Source organism: Ranitomeya imitator, chromosome 3 (assembly GCF_032444005.1).
Source record: "Ranitomeya imitator isolate aRanImi1 chromosome 3, aRanImi1.pri, whole genome shotgun sequence".
NCBI classification, from domain to species: Eukaryota; Metazoa; Chordata; class Amphibia; order Anura; family Dendrobatidae; genus Ranitomeya; species Ranitomeya imitator.
Window position 1 is genome coordinate 751,454,307 of NC_091284.1, and position 16,668 is coordinate 751,470,974.

General features: G+C 48.8%; 1 protein-coding gene across 2 annotated transcripts in view; it reads left to right on the forward strand.

Annotated features, from left to right (window-relative positions):
• ALG5 (ALG5 dolichyl-phosphate beta-glucosyltransferase) overlaps nt 1-16,668 on the forward strand; it is a 48,470-nt gene that overhangs the window by 11,369 nt on the left and 20,433 nt on the right. Inside the window, exons 4-5 of one of the 2 annotated variants that reach the window (XM_069758953.1) lie at nt 8,360-8,428; nt 13,081-13,173. In XM_069758953.1, the coding sequence (XP_069615054.1) occupies nt 8,360-8,428; nt 13,081-13,173 (162 nt within the window). The remainder of the gene's footprint in view (nt 1-8,359; nt 8,429-13,080; nt 13,174-16,668) is intronic. The other variant, XM_069758954.1, reaches the window with a different exon arrangement.

Here is a 16,668-nt window from a genome sequence, read left to right on the forward strand (position 1 = left end):
TAAGGCTATGTGCCCACGTTGCGGATTCGTGTGAGATTTTTCAGCATCATTTTTGAAAAATCCGCGGGTAAAAGGCACTGCGTTTTACCTGCGGATTTACCGTGGATTTCCAGTGTTTTTTGTGCGGATTTCACCTGCGGATTCCTATCGAGGAACAGGTGTAAAACGCCGCGGAATCCGCACAAAGAATTGACATGCTGTGGAAAATACAACGCAGCGTTTCCGCGTGGTATTTTCCGCACCATGGGCACAGCGGATTTGGTTTTCCATAGGTTTACATGGTACTGTAAACCTGATGGAACACTGCTGCGGATCCGCAGCCAAATCCGCACCGTGTGCACATGGCCTAATTCTAAAGGTATGTGCCCACGCTGCGGAAAACGCTGCGGATCCGCAGCAGTTTCCCATGAGTTTACAGTTCAATGTAAACCTATGGGAAACAAAAATCGCTGTACACATGCTGCGGAAAAACTGCACGGAAACGCAGCGGTTTACATTCCGCAGCATGTCACTTCTTTCTGCGGATTCCACAGCGGTTTTACAACTGCTCCAATAGAAAATCGCAGTTGTAAAACTGCAGTGAAATGCGCAGAAAAACCGCGGTAAATCTGCCATAAATCCACAGCGGTTTAGCACTGCGGATTTATCAAATCTGCAGCGGAAAAATCCGCAGAGGACCAGAATACGTGTGCACATACCGAAACCCTAACTCTAACCCTACCCCTAACCCTACCCCTAACCCTACCCCTAACCCTACCCCTAACCCTAACCCTACCCCTAACCCTAACCCTACCCCTAACCCTAACCCTAGCCCTAACCCTAACCCTAACCCTACCCCTAACCCTAATTCGTACCCCAACCTTAGTGGAAGAAAAAAAAAAACACATCAATGTTTCCAGCCATGGCCGATGATATTGCAGCATCGGCCATGGCTGGATTGTAATATTTCACCAGTTATAATATGTGAAATATTACAAATCGCTCTGATTGGCAGTTTCACTTTCAACAGCCAATCAGAGCGATCGTAGCCACGGGGGGGGGGGGTGAAGCCACCCCCCCCTGGGCTAAACTACCACTCCCCCTGTCCCTGCAGATCTGGTGAAATGGGAGTTAACCCTTTCACCCGATCTGCAGGGACGCGATCATTCTGTGACACAGCATATGCGTCACAGGTCGGATTGGCACCGACTTTCATGACGCATACGCTGTGTCACAGGTCGGGAAGGGGTTAAAGGGCTAGACAGTCATACAAATACATTATTTGGGGGGGAGTTAAAGATTCTGACAGTTTTCTTTTAAAAGGAACCTGTCACCATGAAATTTCAGTCGGATCTGCAGGCACCATGTGATAGAGCAGGGGGAGCGGAGGAGATTGATATATAGTTTTGTAGCATTTTCTATCCAGTGGGTGGTCCTATCAGTGACTGACAGCGTTCTTTTTATGTTTGTGTGTCTATAGACATAGCTGTCACTGATAGGACCGCCCACTGGACCGAAAATGCTAGAAAGAGCAGAGGTGTAAATGAATAAAGCACGGGTTAGAATGAATCTTTGTTTGTTTTTTTTTCTTAACAAAACTATATATCCATCTGTTCCGCTCCCCCTGCTCTATCACATGGTGCCTGCAGATCCGACTGCATTCTCCTATCAGTCCATGGTGGTGCCTGCGTTAGTTAGAACAAACACTAGGGGGCAGTATTGTTATTGCAATAGAATAGAACTGCTGTAAGAACTAGTATGGAAATAGTGTTTGCGTTCCACTATGGCTGACTCCAGAATTCCTGCGCCACTTTACTTATTTAAAAAAATATTTCTCTCTGTGGTAAAAACAAGTAATGGCTAGCAAAAATACAATAAATGATTGTACAAAGCAAGCTGTGGAGACTTCTTGGGTTCCTTTCTCAGGCATGGTATAAAAAAGTATATTAAGAAGCACAAATATACGCACAAAAAACAAAGGCATAACATAATAAATGGACATTCAAATATACAAACTGAGCTCAGAAATGTACGAGCCCCTGGTAAATGTTTTTTTTACCTGTAATCGTGTGCCGATGATCATCCTGGCTCTGTCTCCGTCCTGTTTCTCCAATATAGAGACCCCCAGTGGGACACATCGTGCACACAATATTATTTTGATTGTCCCACTGAGAGCATTCTTTTTTCATTGATCTAACACGGAACCAAACCCTTTTTTTTTTCTTTTTGCTTATTTAAGCTGTAGTTTGGAAAAATAAAAAAATCCTCAGGTTATCTGTCTTTCTTCAGTGCCAAATATAAAAAAATAAATAATAAAATGTGTAATATTTTGGTTCTTTATGAAACCTAAAGTAAAGTGATCCCATTTTTCTCCTTCGCCTCATTGGGGGACACAGGACCATGGGTTATGCTGCTGTCACTAGGAGGCTGACACTAAGCTGAGACCAAAAAAGGTTAGCTCCTCCCCTGCAGTATACACCCTCGTACTGGCTTCCAGACACCCAGTTCAAGCTTAGTGTCCGTAGGAGGCACACTGATTTTTAATCTCTCGGATTTTTTCTTTTTAATCTATTCCGGACGAAGGGGGCGACGGATTCTTTCAAGGTCCGATCTCCCCCGAACCAACAACAGGCGAGCACGGGAGTTTCACCTCACCGTATCCTCTCCTGCGACGTGGGAGCCACTGCCTGAGCTGACCTTTTTTTGGGCGACGGTTTTTTTTTCCCTAAAAGGGCGCCGATCTCCCCGCTCTATACAGACGAGCACTGGTGTTTTTCCTCCAGTATCCTCCTCTGCAGCCAGGCCTTTTTATTGCCGGACATCTGCCCTGTCCACCAGGTTCTACCCTCGGCTGTACAGTGGCCCTATCCCCGTGGCGTCCGTGCAGACCACACTGCATCACCAATGTTCTGTGTGACTCAGGTGGTGGACGGTTCCTCTCCACCCCCCTGTCTGGGGCTGGTGGATGGAGGCTTCCCAACCCCTGCACCGTCCCAGCCATCCTAAGGCTCCTCTCACCTCCTCGGGGTAAGTCGCCGGCGGTCCGGAGGGCTCCTCCTAACATGGCACATTGGGGGCTGTAGCGCAGTATCGGTGGGCTGAAGCGTCGGCACTTTTCGGCCGCGCGCCGGGCCGAGGCCGCAAATTTAACCCCCGGCTTCGGCCTAGCCGCTGGTCGCTGCCGATAGGCTCCGCCCACTCATGCGCGTCATCGGCGGCGCCACCCCCCGGTCCCTGGCGCTTCTCGCAGCCGCCGAGATCTCTCTCCTGATCTCGGCGGCCATCTTGGTCCTCACTACACGCCGCAGCTCCAGCTCTGCCGCATCTCAGTGTCACAGCGCCCACGTGCAGCCAGTTTCCTATCTCAGGCTACACAGTCCGGCTTCCCAGGACAGCGGGACACAGGACCGGGGTAAGGAGACATCGTCAGCTTCTCCTCTGCAGCGTCGCCCTCTGCTTCCCAGGCCAGTTTATAGCCCCTGTGGGTTTTTTGCATTAGAATCATGTCGCAGTCTAGGTCTAAAAAATCCTCTAAGGTGCATACGACCTTTTTTTCTGCGTGTACCACCTGCCAGGCCTCACTTCCTAGGCCTCAAAGTTCTCCCCTCTGCTCTGCCTGCGATGCTCCATGTGCCCAGGAGCCCTCCACCGCCACCGACTCTGGCGTACCTAGTCCCCCCCCGTGGGTCGCTTCACTCTCGCAGTCCGTGGATTTTTTAGCCAACGCCATCAAATCCATTCAAAATCCTCCCCGGGAACGGGGTAATCCGTTACAGGCGTTAAGAGATCCCTCCATAGCAGGGGAATCGTCGGTCAGCAGGGGCCGCTCTCTCCATAAAGAGGCTCGGTCATCCCGAAAACGGATCCGCACTACCTCTCCTGAGCGCTCTCCTCGCCGCTCAGACTCTGGCGGCTCCACCTCTCGCTCACCCTCTTTGGGGGCTCACAGCGTTCACGACTCTGATCATGAGTCCGAGGTATCATTGGACCCGGAGGCCCCAGAGTTCAGAGCTACGATTGACTCCCTCATTGTTGCAGTCAATCACGCACTTAAGGTGGATGATGACGCTAATACCGCTCCGGAACACGCGATCTCTTTTACCAGATCCAAACGTTCCCACAAATCTTTTGCCTCTCATCCAGCCTTTCTGGATATAGTCAGGCGTCATAGGGAGCATCCAGATAAGCGTTTCTCGGGTAAGAAGGACCTGGTATCAAAGTATCCCTTCTCAGCGGATCTCGTGAAAGACTGGACGGATCCTCCTTTAGTAGATCCGCCGGTCTCACGCCTAGCTTCTAAAACGCTTCTTTCAGTTCCGGAGGGCGCTTCAATTAAGAGTCCCACTGAACGCCAGCTAGACTCTCTAGCTCGTTCAGTGTATGAAGCCTCTGGCTCTTCCCTGTCCCCCTCCTTCGCCGCGGCTTGGGTGACCAAGGCTATGGTTTCCTGGGCGGATGCTCTAGCGAAATCCATTAATGAACAGGACCTCCCGTCTGAGATGGCAGACCTAGCCAAGCAGTTAGCCATGGCTAGCGATTACGTGATGTTCGCATCCCTCGACGAGGCGAATTGCGCAGCATCGGCGGCTTCCAACGCCATCGCTATCAGAAGGGCTCTTTGGCTCAGGGAGTGGCACGCAGATTCCTCCTCTAAGAAATCTCTGATCTCCCTCCCTTTTCAAAGCGGGCGACTTTTCGGCGAAAAGCTTGACCAGCTTATTTCCGACGCCACAGGGGGAAAGAGCAAGTTCCTTCCCCAACAGAGGCCCAAGGCGGCGTTCCAGAGCCAGCCTTACTTTCGCTTTCGGCCTTTTCGTACCAGCCCAGCCTGGTCCAACCCCTCCGGTCTTCCCAGATCAGACCGTTCCGCCCGCACAGACAGAGACGCTCGTCCCTCCTTCAGGCCGAATCCTTCCTGGCGCGGGAAACCGAGGCAGCCCAGAACCCGAGGTTCCAGACCTCCCAGATTCCCGTCTCAATGACTCGGGAACGGTGCCAGTCGATACCATCAGAGTAGGCGGACGCCTACTCCTTTTTCAGCAAACCTGGCTCTCCGTCGTGCACGACGAATGGGTCAGGGATCTGGTATCGTCTGGCTACAAGATAGAGTTCTCCTCTCCTCCTCCAACTCGGTTTTTCCCCTCTCATCTTCCCAGTTCGGCAGCTCAGTCTCGCGCTCTTCTTTGCGCCATTCACGCTCTCCGCCAGAGCGGGGTCATTGTTCCGGTCCCGGAACACGAGAGGTTCAAAGGTTTCTACTCAAACCTCTTCGTCGTGCCAAAGAAGGACGGAAAGGTGCGACCCATTTTGGATCTCAAACTCCTGAACAAGTGCGTAAGAGTCCGGCACTTCAGGATGGAATCCCTCAGATCGGTCATCTCTTCGATGGAAAGAGGGGAATTCTTGGCCTCGATAGACATCAAGGATGCCTATCTTCACATCCCGATTTTCCCACCTCATCAAAGGTTCCTCCGCTTTGCCGTTATGGAGGACCACTTCCAGTTCACGGCCTTACCCTTCGGTCTTGCCACGGCGCCCAGGGTATTCACCAAGGTCATGGCGGCTGTCATGGCCATCCTTCATTCTCGAGGAGTCGTCGTGTTACCTTACTTAGACGATCTCCTCATAAAGGGCCCATCTTTCCAAGCCTGCGAGTCAAGCGTCCACATTACCCTGGATTCTCTTTCGCGCCTGGGCTGGCTGATCAACTGGGACAAGTCCTCTCCCGTTCCTGCCCGTCGGATCTCCTTTCTGGGAATGATCCTGGACACTTCAAGGGGGCTGGTCTTGCTTCCCCGGTCCAAGGCCCAAGCGCTTCATCAGGGAGCCCGAGCGCTATGCCATCCTCGTCCGCGAACCATTTGTTTCGCCATGAAGATCCTGGGGAAGATGGTTGCAGCAATCGAAGCGGTTCCCTTTGCTCAACTACATCTCCGTCCCTTGCAACAGGCTCTGCTGGACAACTGGGACAGGAGTCTCTCATTTCTCGACCGTCCTTGCCCCCTGTCCCCGCGGGTCAGACAATCTCTCGTATGGTGGACCCTGGGCTCGTCTCTTCTCCAGGGGAAGTCATTCCTCCAGATCCGCTGGTTAGTGGTAACTACCGACGCCAGTCTTCTTGGCTGGGGGGCGGTGTTTCTTCACCACTCTGCCCAGGGCCGTTGGACAGTTCGGGAATCCAGACTCCCCATCAACATCCTGGAGATTCGCGCTATCAGACTTGCTCTGAGTCGCTTTCACGCCCTGCTCGCGGGTCACCCAGTACGAGTCCAATCGGACAATGTCACGGCGGTGGCTTACATCAACCACCAGGGGGGTACCCGCAGCAGGGCGGCGATGCAGGAAGTCTCCCTCATCCTTCGTTGGGCCGAAACCAACCATTCCATCATCTCTGCGGTGCACATTCCGGGAGTCGAGAACTGGGCGGCGGACTTCCTGAGCCGCCAGGGCCTTGCCTCGGGGGAGTGGGAACTCCACCCAGAGGTTTTTCACCAGATCTGTCTTCGCTGGGGGACCCCGGACGTGGATCTGATGGCGTCCAGATTGAACACCAAAGTCCACAACTTCATTGCTCGATCTCGGGATCCCCAGGCCATAGGAGTGGACGCGCTGATTTCTCCGTGGCATCAATTTCAGCTCCTACGTGTTCCCTCCCCTTCCCTTACTGCCGAAGGTGATCCGAAAGATCAAGACGGAGGGAGTTCCAGTCATCCTGGTCGCCCCAGACTGGCCTCGTCGCGCTTGGTACGCGGAGCTCGTTCAGCTCGAAGCCGACGTTCCCTTGCAGTTGCCAGACCGCCCAGACCTGCTTCGCCAAGGACCGATCTACCATCAGAGCTCAGGGGCCCTACGTTTAACGGCGTGGCTGTTGAAACCTGGATTCTAACTCGTGCCGGTTTCTCTCAGCAGGTCATCCCCACCATGTTAAGCGCTCGCAAGGCGTCTTCCGCCTCCATCTACCACCGCGTCTGGAAATCCTTCTTCTCATGGTGCAGGCTCCGGGGTCACCCTCCGCTCGTTTTCTCTATCCCTTGCATCTTGAATTTCCTTCAGGCTGGTCTGGATTCCGGTTTGGCCCTGAGTTCCCTCAAGGGTCAGATCTCAGCGTTATCCGTGCTTTTCCAGCGTAGGATCGCCACCAACCTTCAGGTCAAGACCTTCATTCAGGGAGTCTCCCATGTGGTTCCCCCCTACAGGATGCCGTTAGAGACCTGGGATCTCAACTTGGTCCTGGGGGTTCTTCAGGAACCTCCGTTCGAACCCCTTCAGGACGTCCCGCTCTCTGTTCTCTCTTGGAAGGTTGCCTTCCTGGTAGCAGTGACGTCCATCAGAAGGGTTTCAGAGCTCGCCGCTTTATCCTGCCAGGCTCCTTTCCTTGCCTTTCATCAGGACAAGGTAGTCCTACGTCCTTCTCCGGCGTTTCTTCCGAAGGTGGTCTCTTCTTTCCACCTCAATGAGGACATCATTCTTCCCTCCTTTTGCCCGCAGCCCAAACATAGGGTCGAGAAGGCTCTCCATACTCTGGAGGTGGTAAGGGCCCTCAGGAGGTACATTTCCAGAACGGCTCACTTCAGAAAATCGGACGCCCTTTTCGTGCTCCCGGAGGGTCACAGAAAGGGTTTGGCTGCGTCTAAATCCACGATAGCCAGATGGATCCGATCTGCTATCCAGGAATCCTATCGGGTCAGAGGCAGTCCTATCCCGGCGGGGATTAGAGCTCACTCCACTCGGTCGATGGGTGCTTCCTGGGCCATCCGGCACCAGGCAACAGCGGAGCAGATTTGCAAGGCCGCAACGTGGTCCAGCCTGCATACTTTCACAAAGCATTACAATGTTCACATTCACTCCTCTGCGGACGCGGCCCTTGGCAGACGTATCCTGCAGGCGGCCGTTGCGCATTTGTAGTCAGATGGTACACGGAGTTATTTGGTTGTATTGTTTCCCTCCCAGGGACTGCTTTGGGACGTCCCATGGTCCTGTGTCCCCCAATGAGGCGAAGGAGAAATAGGGATTTTTGTGTGTACTCACCGTAAAATCCTTTTCTCCGAGCCACTCATTGGGGGACACAGCACCCACCCTGGTTGCCTTTCGGCTCGTGATCTTGTTTTTTGATCTTGACTGTTTGTTTGACATGTTATATTCTAATGTTAATTGTTATATTGTTACTATCCTACTGCTTTTGCACTGAACTGGGTGTCTGGAAGCCAGTACGAGGGTGTATACTGCAGGGGAGGAGCTAACCTTTTTTTGCCTCAGCTTAGTGTCAGCCTCCTAGTGACAGCAGCATAACCCATGATCCTGTGTCCCCCAATGAGTGGCTCGGAGAAAAGGATTTTACGGTGAGTACACACAAAAATCCCTATTTTTTCCTGTTACACAGAAGCAGCGGTCGTCTTTCAAGTACGAGGTGATTGTTATAGATGATGGAAGTTCTGATAAAACAACTCAGGTAAGACGACTTTATAAGGTGACCGTTTATGATCTGTTTTAGTTTTAGGGCTTGTTCACACTCTGCAGATGTGGTTAGTTTTTTTGTTGCGTTAACGCCATGCAGATTTGCTAGCAAAACCTGAAGCAATCCTTATGCCTGCAACACGTATGACAAACCAGAAGTGTCATGCACGCCAGGGCTGTGGAGTCGGTAAGCCAAACCTCCGACTCCTCAATTTCCATGACACCGACTCCACCAAAATGGGCTCTGACTCCACGACTCCGACTCCACAGCCCCAACAGGACTGTAGTCAGTAAGCCAAACCTCCGACTCCTCAATTTCCATTGCTCTGACTCCTCCAAAATGGGTTCTGACTCCACGACTCTGACTCCACAGCCCCAACAGGGCAGTAGAGTCAGTACGCCAAACCTCCGACTCCTCAATTTCCATGACACCAACTCCACCAATATGGGCTCCGACTCCACTACTCCGACTCCACAGCTCCAACAGGACTGTAGTCAGTAAGCCAAACCTCCGACTCCTCAATTTCCATGACACCGACCCCGACTCCACCAAAATGGGCTCCGACTCCACAACTCCGACTCCACAGCCCCAACAGGACTGTGAAGTCGGTAAGCCAAACCTCCGGCTCCTCAATTTCCATGACACCAACTCCACCAAAATGGGCTCCGACTCCACGACTCCGACTCCACAGCCCCAACAGGACTGTGGAGTCAGTAAGCCAAACCTCCGACTCCTCAATGTCCATGACACCGACTCCAACTCCACCAAAATGGGCTCCGGCTCCACAGCCATGATGCACACCTTGAGTATTTTTGACTTACAGATTTGGTGCAGAAAATAATCTACAGCATGTCAGTTCTCTGTGCGGTTTTGCCAGCGTTTTTCACCATTGACCTCATTCAAATCAGTCAAAATTCGCCAAAAAATGCGCGTTCTTGCAGCTGCATTTTTCCTGCCAAGAGATGCTGAAATTTGCATCCATTTACATGTGCCCACACCCTTATAGTTTTTCTTTTTAAATTAATTATTTATGTCTATAGCTCTGATACTTATATGATGGCATTAGCAGAATTTACTATAAACTATGAAATTTAAAATTTGCATTCTTTTTTTTTTTTTCCTAAACTGCCCATTAGGACCGTATTTGTGGTCCGTTAGAAAAAATGTGTCACATGTGGAACGATGTTATTCAGTGAGGAAGAGCAGATGAGAAAATCTTTTTTTTATATTTATTTATTTTTTTAACTGATTCGGTTTGTGAAAAAAATTACATCATGCCTGATATTCCTCTGGAAATGAGATGAGACTCACCCATTCTAGTCTATGGGTGCACACAAAAGAATCGTCCCGCTTTTGTTGGTGAAACACTGAAGACTTTTTCTCTCTACATTCTTGTGAACCCTCTGAGGTTATTTCTGTGCAGGACGTCTCTAAAGGTACCGTCACACTAAGCGACGCTGCAGCGATACCGACAACGATCCGGATCGCTGCAGCGTCGCTGTTTGGTCGCTGGAGAGCTGTCACACAGACAGCTCTCCAGCGACCAACGATGCCGGTAACCAGGGTAAACATCAGGTTACTAAGCGCAGGGCCGCTCTTAGTAACCCGATGTTTACCCTGGTTACCATCGTTAAAGTAAAAAAAACAACCACTACATACTTACCTACCGCTGTCTGTCCCCGGCGCTGTGCTTCTCTGCTCTGGCTGTGAGCGCCGGTCAGCCGGAAAGCAGAGCGGTGACGTCACCGCTCTGCTTTCCGGCCGCTGTGCTCACAGCCAGAGCAGAGAAGCACAGCGCCGGGGACAGACAGCGGTAGGTAAGTATGTAGTGGTTGTTTTTTTTACTTTAACGATGGTAACCAGGGTAAACATCGGGTTACTAAGCGCGGCCCTGCGCTTAGTAACCCGATGTTTACCCTGGTTACCAGCGAAGACATCGCTGAATCGGCGTCACACACGCTGATTCAGCGATGTCAGCGGGAGATCCAGCGACGAAACAAAGTTCTGGACTTTCTTCCCCGACCAGCGACATCACAGCAGGGGCCTGATCGCTGCTGCCTGCCACACTGGACGATATCGCTAGCCAGGACGCTGCAACGTCATCGTCTAGTGTGACGGTACCTTAACTGCTTGTATAGAAAGTGGGGGGTGAAGATGGGATGAAAAAAAAAAACCTTAAACCAAAAGGAAAAGGTAAGGAACAGTATAAAACTTCTGGATTTCTACCTTTTAAGATCAGTCAGCAGATTCGCGCTCCCGTAACCCAGGGCGGGGAGGAATAGTCTCTTTCACTACAATGAATTATGCTTCCCTTGATGTGCGGTGGAGGTTAGCGAGAGTCCGGCTCCCCCCTGACGTCTCTCCTCGGCTTGATTAACAGCACCGCAAGCAGGGAGAAGAGGGCGACCATCTTGCCCACACTGATCATAGCATGCACAGCGTTCAGAGGTTTGTTGTGGAGCAGCCTCATGTTTTCGGGACAAAAGAAACTGGAGATATATTGACTTCTTTGTGAGGGCGTTTTATGGATATGATCTGTGTAAGGAGGGGGAGGAGGTGAGCTGTGACATCACCTATAACGAATGCTTGACTGTGTACACAATTGCTAGACAATTTGTATTTTTGAGTCATTTTATTCTTGAACAACTACAGTGCTGTCAGTCAGTCCAAAAGGTGAATAAACCTGCACATTTAACAAGGTAAAAATGAGATTTTGTCTTTAAAAGAATATAAATTATATTAGATAATAATATTGGGCAACATTAACCTCTCAACGACCGCCAATACGCATTAAAACGGCAGTCGTTAAGGGGCCTTATTCTGGATCACTCCCTTTTAAATGGTGGTCAGGAATAAGTGAATAGCAGCACACCGTGGGTACGGATCCCATGTGTGACAGCTGACACCATGCGGCATCAGCCCCCGGCCGGCTTTGGGGCTGATTGGGGCCGATTAACCCCCTTAAATTACTCTGTCAATTGCAACACCAGTAGCTAAGTAGTTTAAAGAGGGTTAAAAGATCCCCTCTGACAGGATAGCCCCCCGTGATCGTAATCGTGGGTGCTGATCATTGTCATGCTACCCTGATGTCATCTTTTGACCCCTGGGTGGTACTGTGGCCTATGAGATCTCACTGACTCAGAGTCTAACCGGTTTAGACAGAGAGACATGACCGGTCTCATTAATTACAATTTGCCAATGAACGGAACTGATCCCTAACTAAAGACTATTAGAAATTAACTTTTAGTGAACTATTTAAAGAATAAGATTAAAAGATACGACAGTCGGTGTGTATAAGGGGACACCGGGATATAACCCCTTTTCCGCAATGCTCACAATATAGTAATTCCCTATATACCACATTAGTGAATATTGATATGTATTAGCTTGGTGCGGCCGCTACCAACTGCTTTCTAATATTGTTGCCAATTACACAGACTGGCTGAAGCTGGTAAAACCTAAAGTCTCCGCAACGTGTTTCACCAGGAATCTGGCATCCTCATCCTCTGCCCCCTGATGACGCCAAAATGCATCAGGCTTGTTTACATGTTCTTTTGCACACTTCTGACACTGAATTTTATGGTGAAGATGCAGGAGAGGTTTTCTTCTGATGACCCTTCCATGAAGGCCATATTTGTGCAGGTGTCTCTGAACAGTTGAACAATGTTCCACAACTCCAGAGTCTGCTAAATCTTTCTGAAGATCTTTTGCAGTCAAGCGGGTGTTCTGATTTGCCTCTCTAGCAATCCAACGTGCAGTTGTCACTGAAATTTTACTTCTTCCTGACCTTATCTTGACCTCCACTGTTCCTGTTAACGGACATTTCTTACATTTCGAACTAAGCAAATGGCAACTTGATAATGCATTAGTGCGGCCAAGTATATATTTTTCTCTGAAATGTTCTGGTGTTTCAGAGAAAATAGGGTTTGACGATCTGGCCAGAAACTATATTAAAAAGACCTGAATAGTCCGGCACTACCCCCAACTGGCTTCTCCCTGCACCGTTCCAGGTGATTGACAGGTCTCTCCTTATGTACGTAAGTGTGTGAGACCTGTCAATCACCAGGATCGTCACAGGGAAAAGCCTTCCAGGGGCAGCGCCGGACGTTTCAGGTCTTTTTCCTGTAGTTCCTGGCTGCATCCTTTAAACTATATTTCCTCTGAAAGACAACATTTCAGCAAAAAAATATACCTGGATGCAATCATGTAGTCATGCTGCCTGAAGCTTGGGCAGCATGAATCGGGTGACTGGTTCCCTTTAACTATTTTCACCCAACTCTATGGGTGACAGATGCCAATGTCCAGCATTCCCACAGGTCTCCGCCATCGGGTTTGAGCGCTGTGTATCCAGATCAATTATTTGTTTTCACACTACGTAATAAATGAGACTGGCAAGGAATGCAATTCATTATGTATACAATAGAGGAGGACAAGATGACCTGTTCTCGGCCTCCAGTCCTCCCCTGACCTGTCTCCTTACATTGTTAATTGGCCTGATTTAGGAAGGTGATGTATAATTCTACAAGGGAAATATTTTCCCTTTCATTTATGGGGCTTGTTAAACAGCACTGTTCGCTTTGATTTGTCAGTCTTTTCTGAAATCTGGCGCATTCTCCAACATATCTTATTTTTCACTTTCCGTGCAGGTTGCCTTGAACTATTCCAAGAAATATGGAAGTGATAAAGTTCGGGTGTTGACGCTGGTGAAGAATCGAGGGAAAGGTGGAGCCATCCGGATGGTGCGCAAATGTATAGTTTCTGTGTATTAACCATTTGAAGTCACGTATTAGGTATATTCTTTGACATTTTAAGGGTCGTTTTTGGTCCTGCAGGAAAGCACCTTGACACCCTCCTATCTTCTGTTTGTCACAGAATTTTTTTACATTTTTCAAACACCCTATAGTCTAATAACCTCTATCAAATACCCCAACCATGTCCTCATACACCCAGTGGATGATTTCTCACAACTTTTTTCCTGCTCCATAACCTTCATAATTGCGCCTCTGTGAAGTCAGTGTTACCTTTCTGACCACTGTAAACTACATTTCCCACAACCCCCTGCTTCTTCGCTAGGCTCCCTGTTCCCCCACCGGCACAGATAACATTAGCTGCTCTGTTACAGATATTTTCCACTATGCATCTTCTCCTTCCTCCAAAATCCATGTTGTTGTCCATAGCAACCAATCACAGCGCAGCTTTTGTTTTACCAGATCTGTTTAAAAAATGAAACCTGAGCCCCGATTGGTTCCTATCGGCGACAAAATCCATTTCACTTGCAGACCGTATAGAAAATGGCCCAGTCTACAATGTCCCAGATTCATCAAAGCTTTTAGCCAGTATGCTGACGTAAAAAGCTTTTGAAAAGTCTCAAAATTTTGGTGCAACTCGAGGCTACACTAAAATTGTGCGATTGACGTTCTCAGCTCCAAGAAAGTAGTTGGACGTGGGGCACAATGAACGCCGCTCTCCAAATTCATGACGAACAGCGACATTCGCTACACCACAAATCCTATTCCAGCAGGGGCGAGGCGTGCACACCACTCGTCCAACACTCCTGATTCATGAAAAGGCATATTCCTTCATGAGTCGGGAGCTTTCCATTATAACAAGTATGCACATAAATATTCACGCTGTCCAGAGAGGGCGGTGCAGTCGTACCTACTATGGAGGGGGAGCAGGAGTCTGCTGGGCACGTGCGACCTGTCATGAAGGACCTACAGGACGTATTCACGTGCAACTAGCTAGGCAAAAGCTTCTGACACGCGGGTTTTCACCTCTGCTGCCATGTCTGTAATAGATCACAGAATTGTGGAAATAACTCTATAACAGCAATGTAGCAGTTTTTTTGCCTGAATAGTGAAGCATAGGCTATTAACACTTTACTGCTTCATGGCGGATGCATACATCATGGAGCGAGGCCGGGTGTGTGGAGTAAGCTCAGGAGCTGTGTTACATAGCCAATAGCTGCTCATAACAGCAGCAATCTGCCAATCTCCTCTCCCCAAGAATTATTTTCTTAGTGGCGGTGGGTTGCCATGTCCGCTGGGGGCCTTCTGAAGTTACCATTGCTAGCGTAGGAGACTGTGATTTTTGCTGCCATATTGTCACAAGGGTGTCACGTCCCCCTGGGAGACCTGGAGTTAGAAGGTCACAATGGGTGATGATTCGCAGGTCCTCTTTAGTGATGGTGTGATTCGTGTCATATTTTAAATGTATTTCCTTTCAATCAGTGCTGAAATGGTTAAGGACTCTTTCCATGCTGGCTGGAAATTTACAGGTGGTTACTTCCAGCAGCAGCTGCTAACATAATCTCACCTCCCTATATAAACTAGCTCTGGGCATTTCTTCTGTGCCGGTGAAAGATTCTTCTTCCTGTGCTAAATTGAGTAGAAATTGTAGTTGTAGTGATCTGTAGTTTACTGTAGTAGGTGAGTGTTTAGCTCCTGGTCCCTATTCTTATTTAGTTTATTCCTCCCTGTCCCTATCCTCCTCCCTATTTTGGTGAGTGCTTTTTTAAGATAATGTTTTCTATTATCCCTGTTTTGTCTTTGTGTCTAGTTTGCATTACATTTCTGTCCCATGCCTCGTGGGGTACGGGAGTTTACAGATCAAGGTTTAACAGGAGCATGTTAAGGTCGGAGACCTGGGCCTCTCTACCTTCAAAAGTATCCCCAGGACAGGGATCGTTAGGGCCCCAGTTCCAGGGACAGTTTGAGGCCCCTCTCTCCTACTTAAGACCGTCATAACCTGACACATATATACCCCAGTACCATAGTATTGCAGTATATAGTGTGAATGATCAAATAATAGCAGGTTCAAATTTCATAGTGGACTAAAAAAAAAAAAAAAAAAAAAGATTAAAATAAAAATATGAATATTTGAATCACCCCACCTTTTTCCCCAGTTAAATATAGATGTTAAAAAAAAAATACACCTACAGTGGGGAACATTAAGTATTTTATACACTGGATTCTGACTCTCACAGACATGTTACCCCCCTCCCCCCTGCTCTGCACTCATTACCTGTGTTAATTGCACCTGTTTGAACTCGTTACCTATATAAAAGACATCTGTCCTGAAAATCAATCACACTCCAACCTCTCCACCATGGCTAAGACCAAAGAGCTGTCTAAGGACACCAGGGACAAAATTGGTAGGCTTTCACAAGGCTGGGATGGGCTACAGGACAACCATCAAGCAGCTTGGTGAGAAGGCAACAGCTGTCGGAGCAATTATTAGAAAATGGAAGAAACACAGTCTTCCTCCGTCTGGGGCTCCATGCAAAATCTCGCCTCGTGGGGTAAGGATGATTCTGAAAAAGGTCAAGAATCAGCCCAGAACTACACAGGAGGACATTGTCAATGACCTAAAGAGAGTTGGAACTACAGTCTCAAATATTAGTGTTAGTAACACCCTAAGCCATCATGGACTAAAAATCTGCAGTGCTCGCAAGATGCCCATGCTCATGCAAGCACATGTCCGGGCCCGTCTGACGTTAGCCAGTGACCATCTGAATGATCCAGAGTACTCAAGGGAGAAGGTCATGTGGTCAGATGAGACCAAACTAGAATAGATGATCAGTACAACCTCAAAAACACAGTCCCATCTCTGAAGCATGATGGGGGAAACATCATACTTTGGGGGTGTTTGTCTACAAAAGGAACAGGATGACTACACCGTATTGAAGGGAGGATGGATGGGGTCATGTATCGTGAGAATTTGGCCAACAATCTCTTTCCCTCAGTAAGAGAATTGAAGATGGGTTGTGGCTGGGTCTTCCAGCCTGACAATGACCCGAAACACAGTCAGGGCAACTAAGGAGTGGTTCCGTAAGAAGCATTTTGAGGTCCTGCAGTGGCCTAGCCAGTCACCAGACTTGCACCCAATAGAAAATCTTTGGAGAGAGCTGAAACTCCATGTTGTCCAGCGACAGCCCCGAAACCTGAAATATTTGGAGAAGATCTGTATGGAAATATGGCCAAAATCCCTCTTGAAGTGTACCTACGATAAAAAATTACCAACCTCTCCATTCTTTGTAGGTGGGAAAACTTGCAAAATCGTCAGTGTATCAAATACTTATTTTCCTCACTGTATATTGTTTCATATGTAAAAATCTCATCTATCAATATATAAAATTGATTAATCTCTTCAGTGAATGTCATTAAAAGAAAAAATGAAAACTCCAAAATTGGTGTTAACTTTTTGCACAGCACCTCACTGAAAAAATTGCAGTA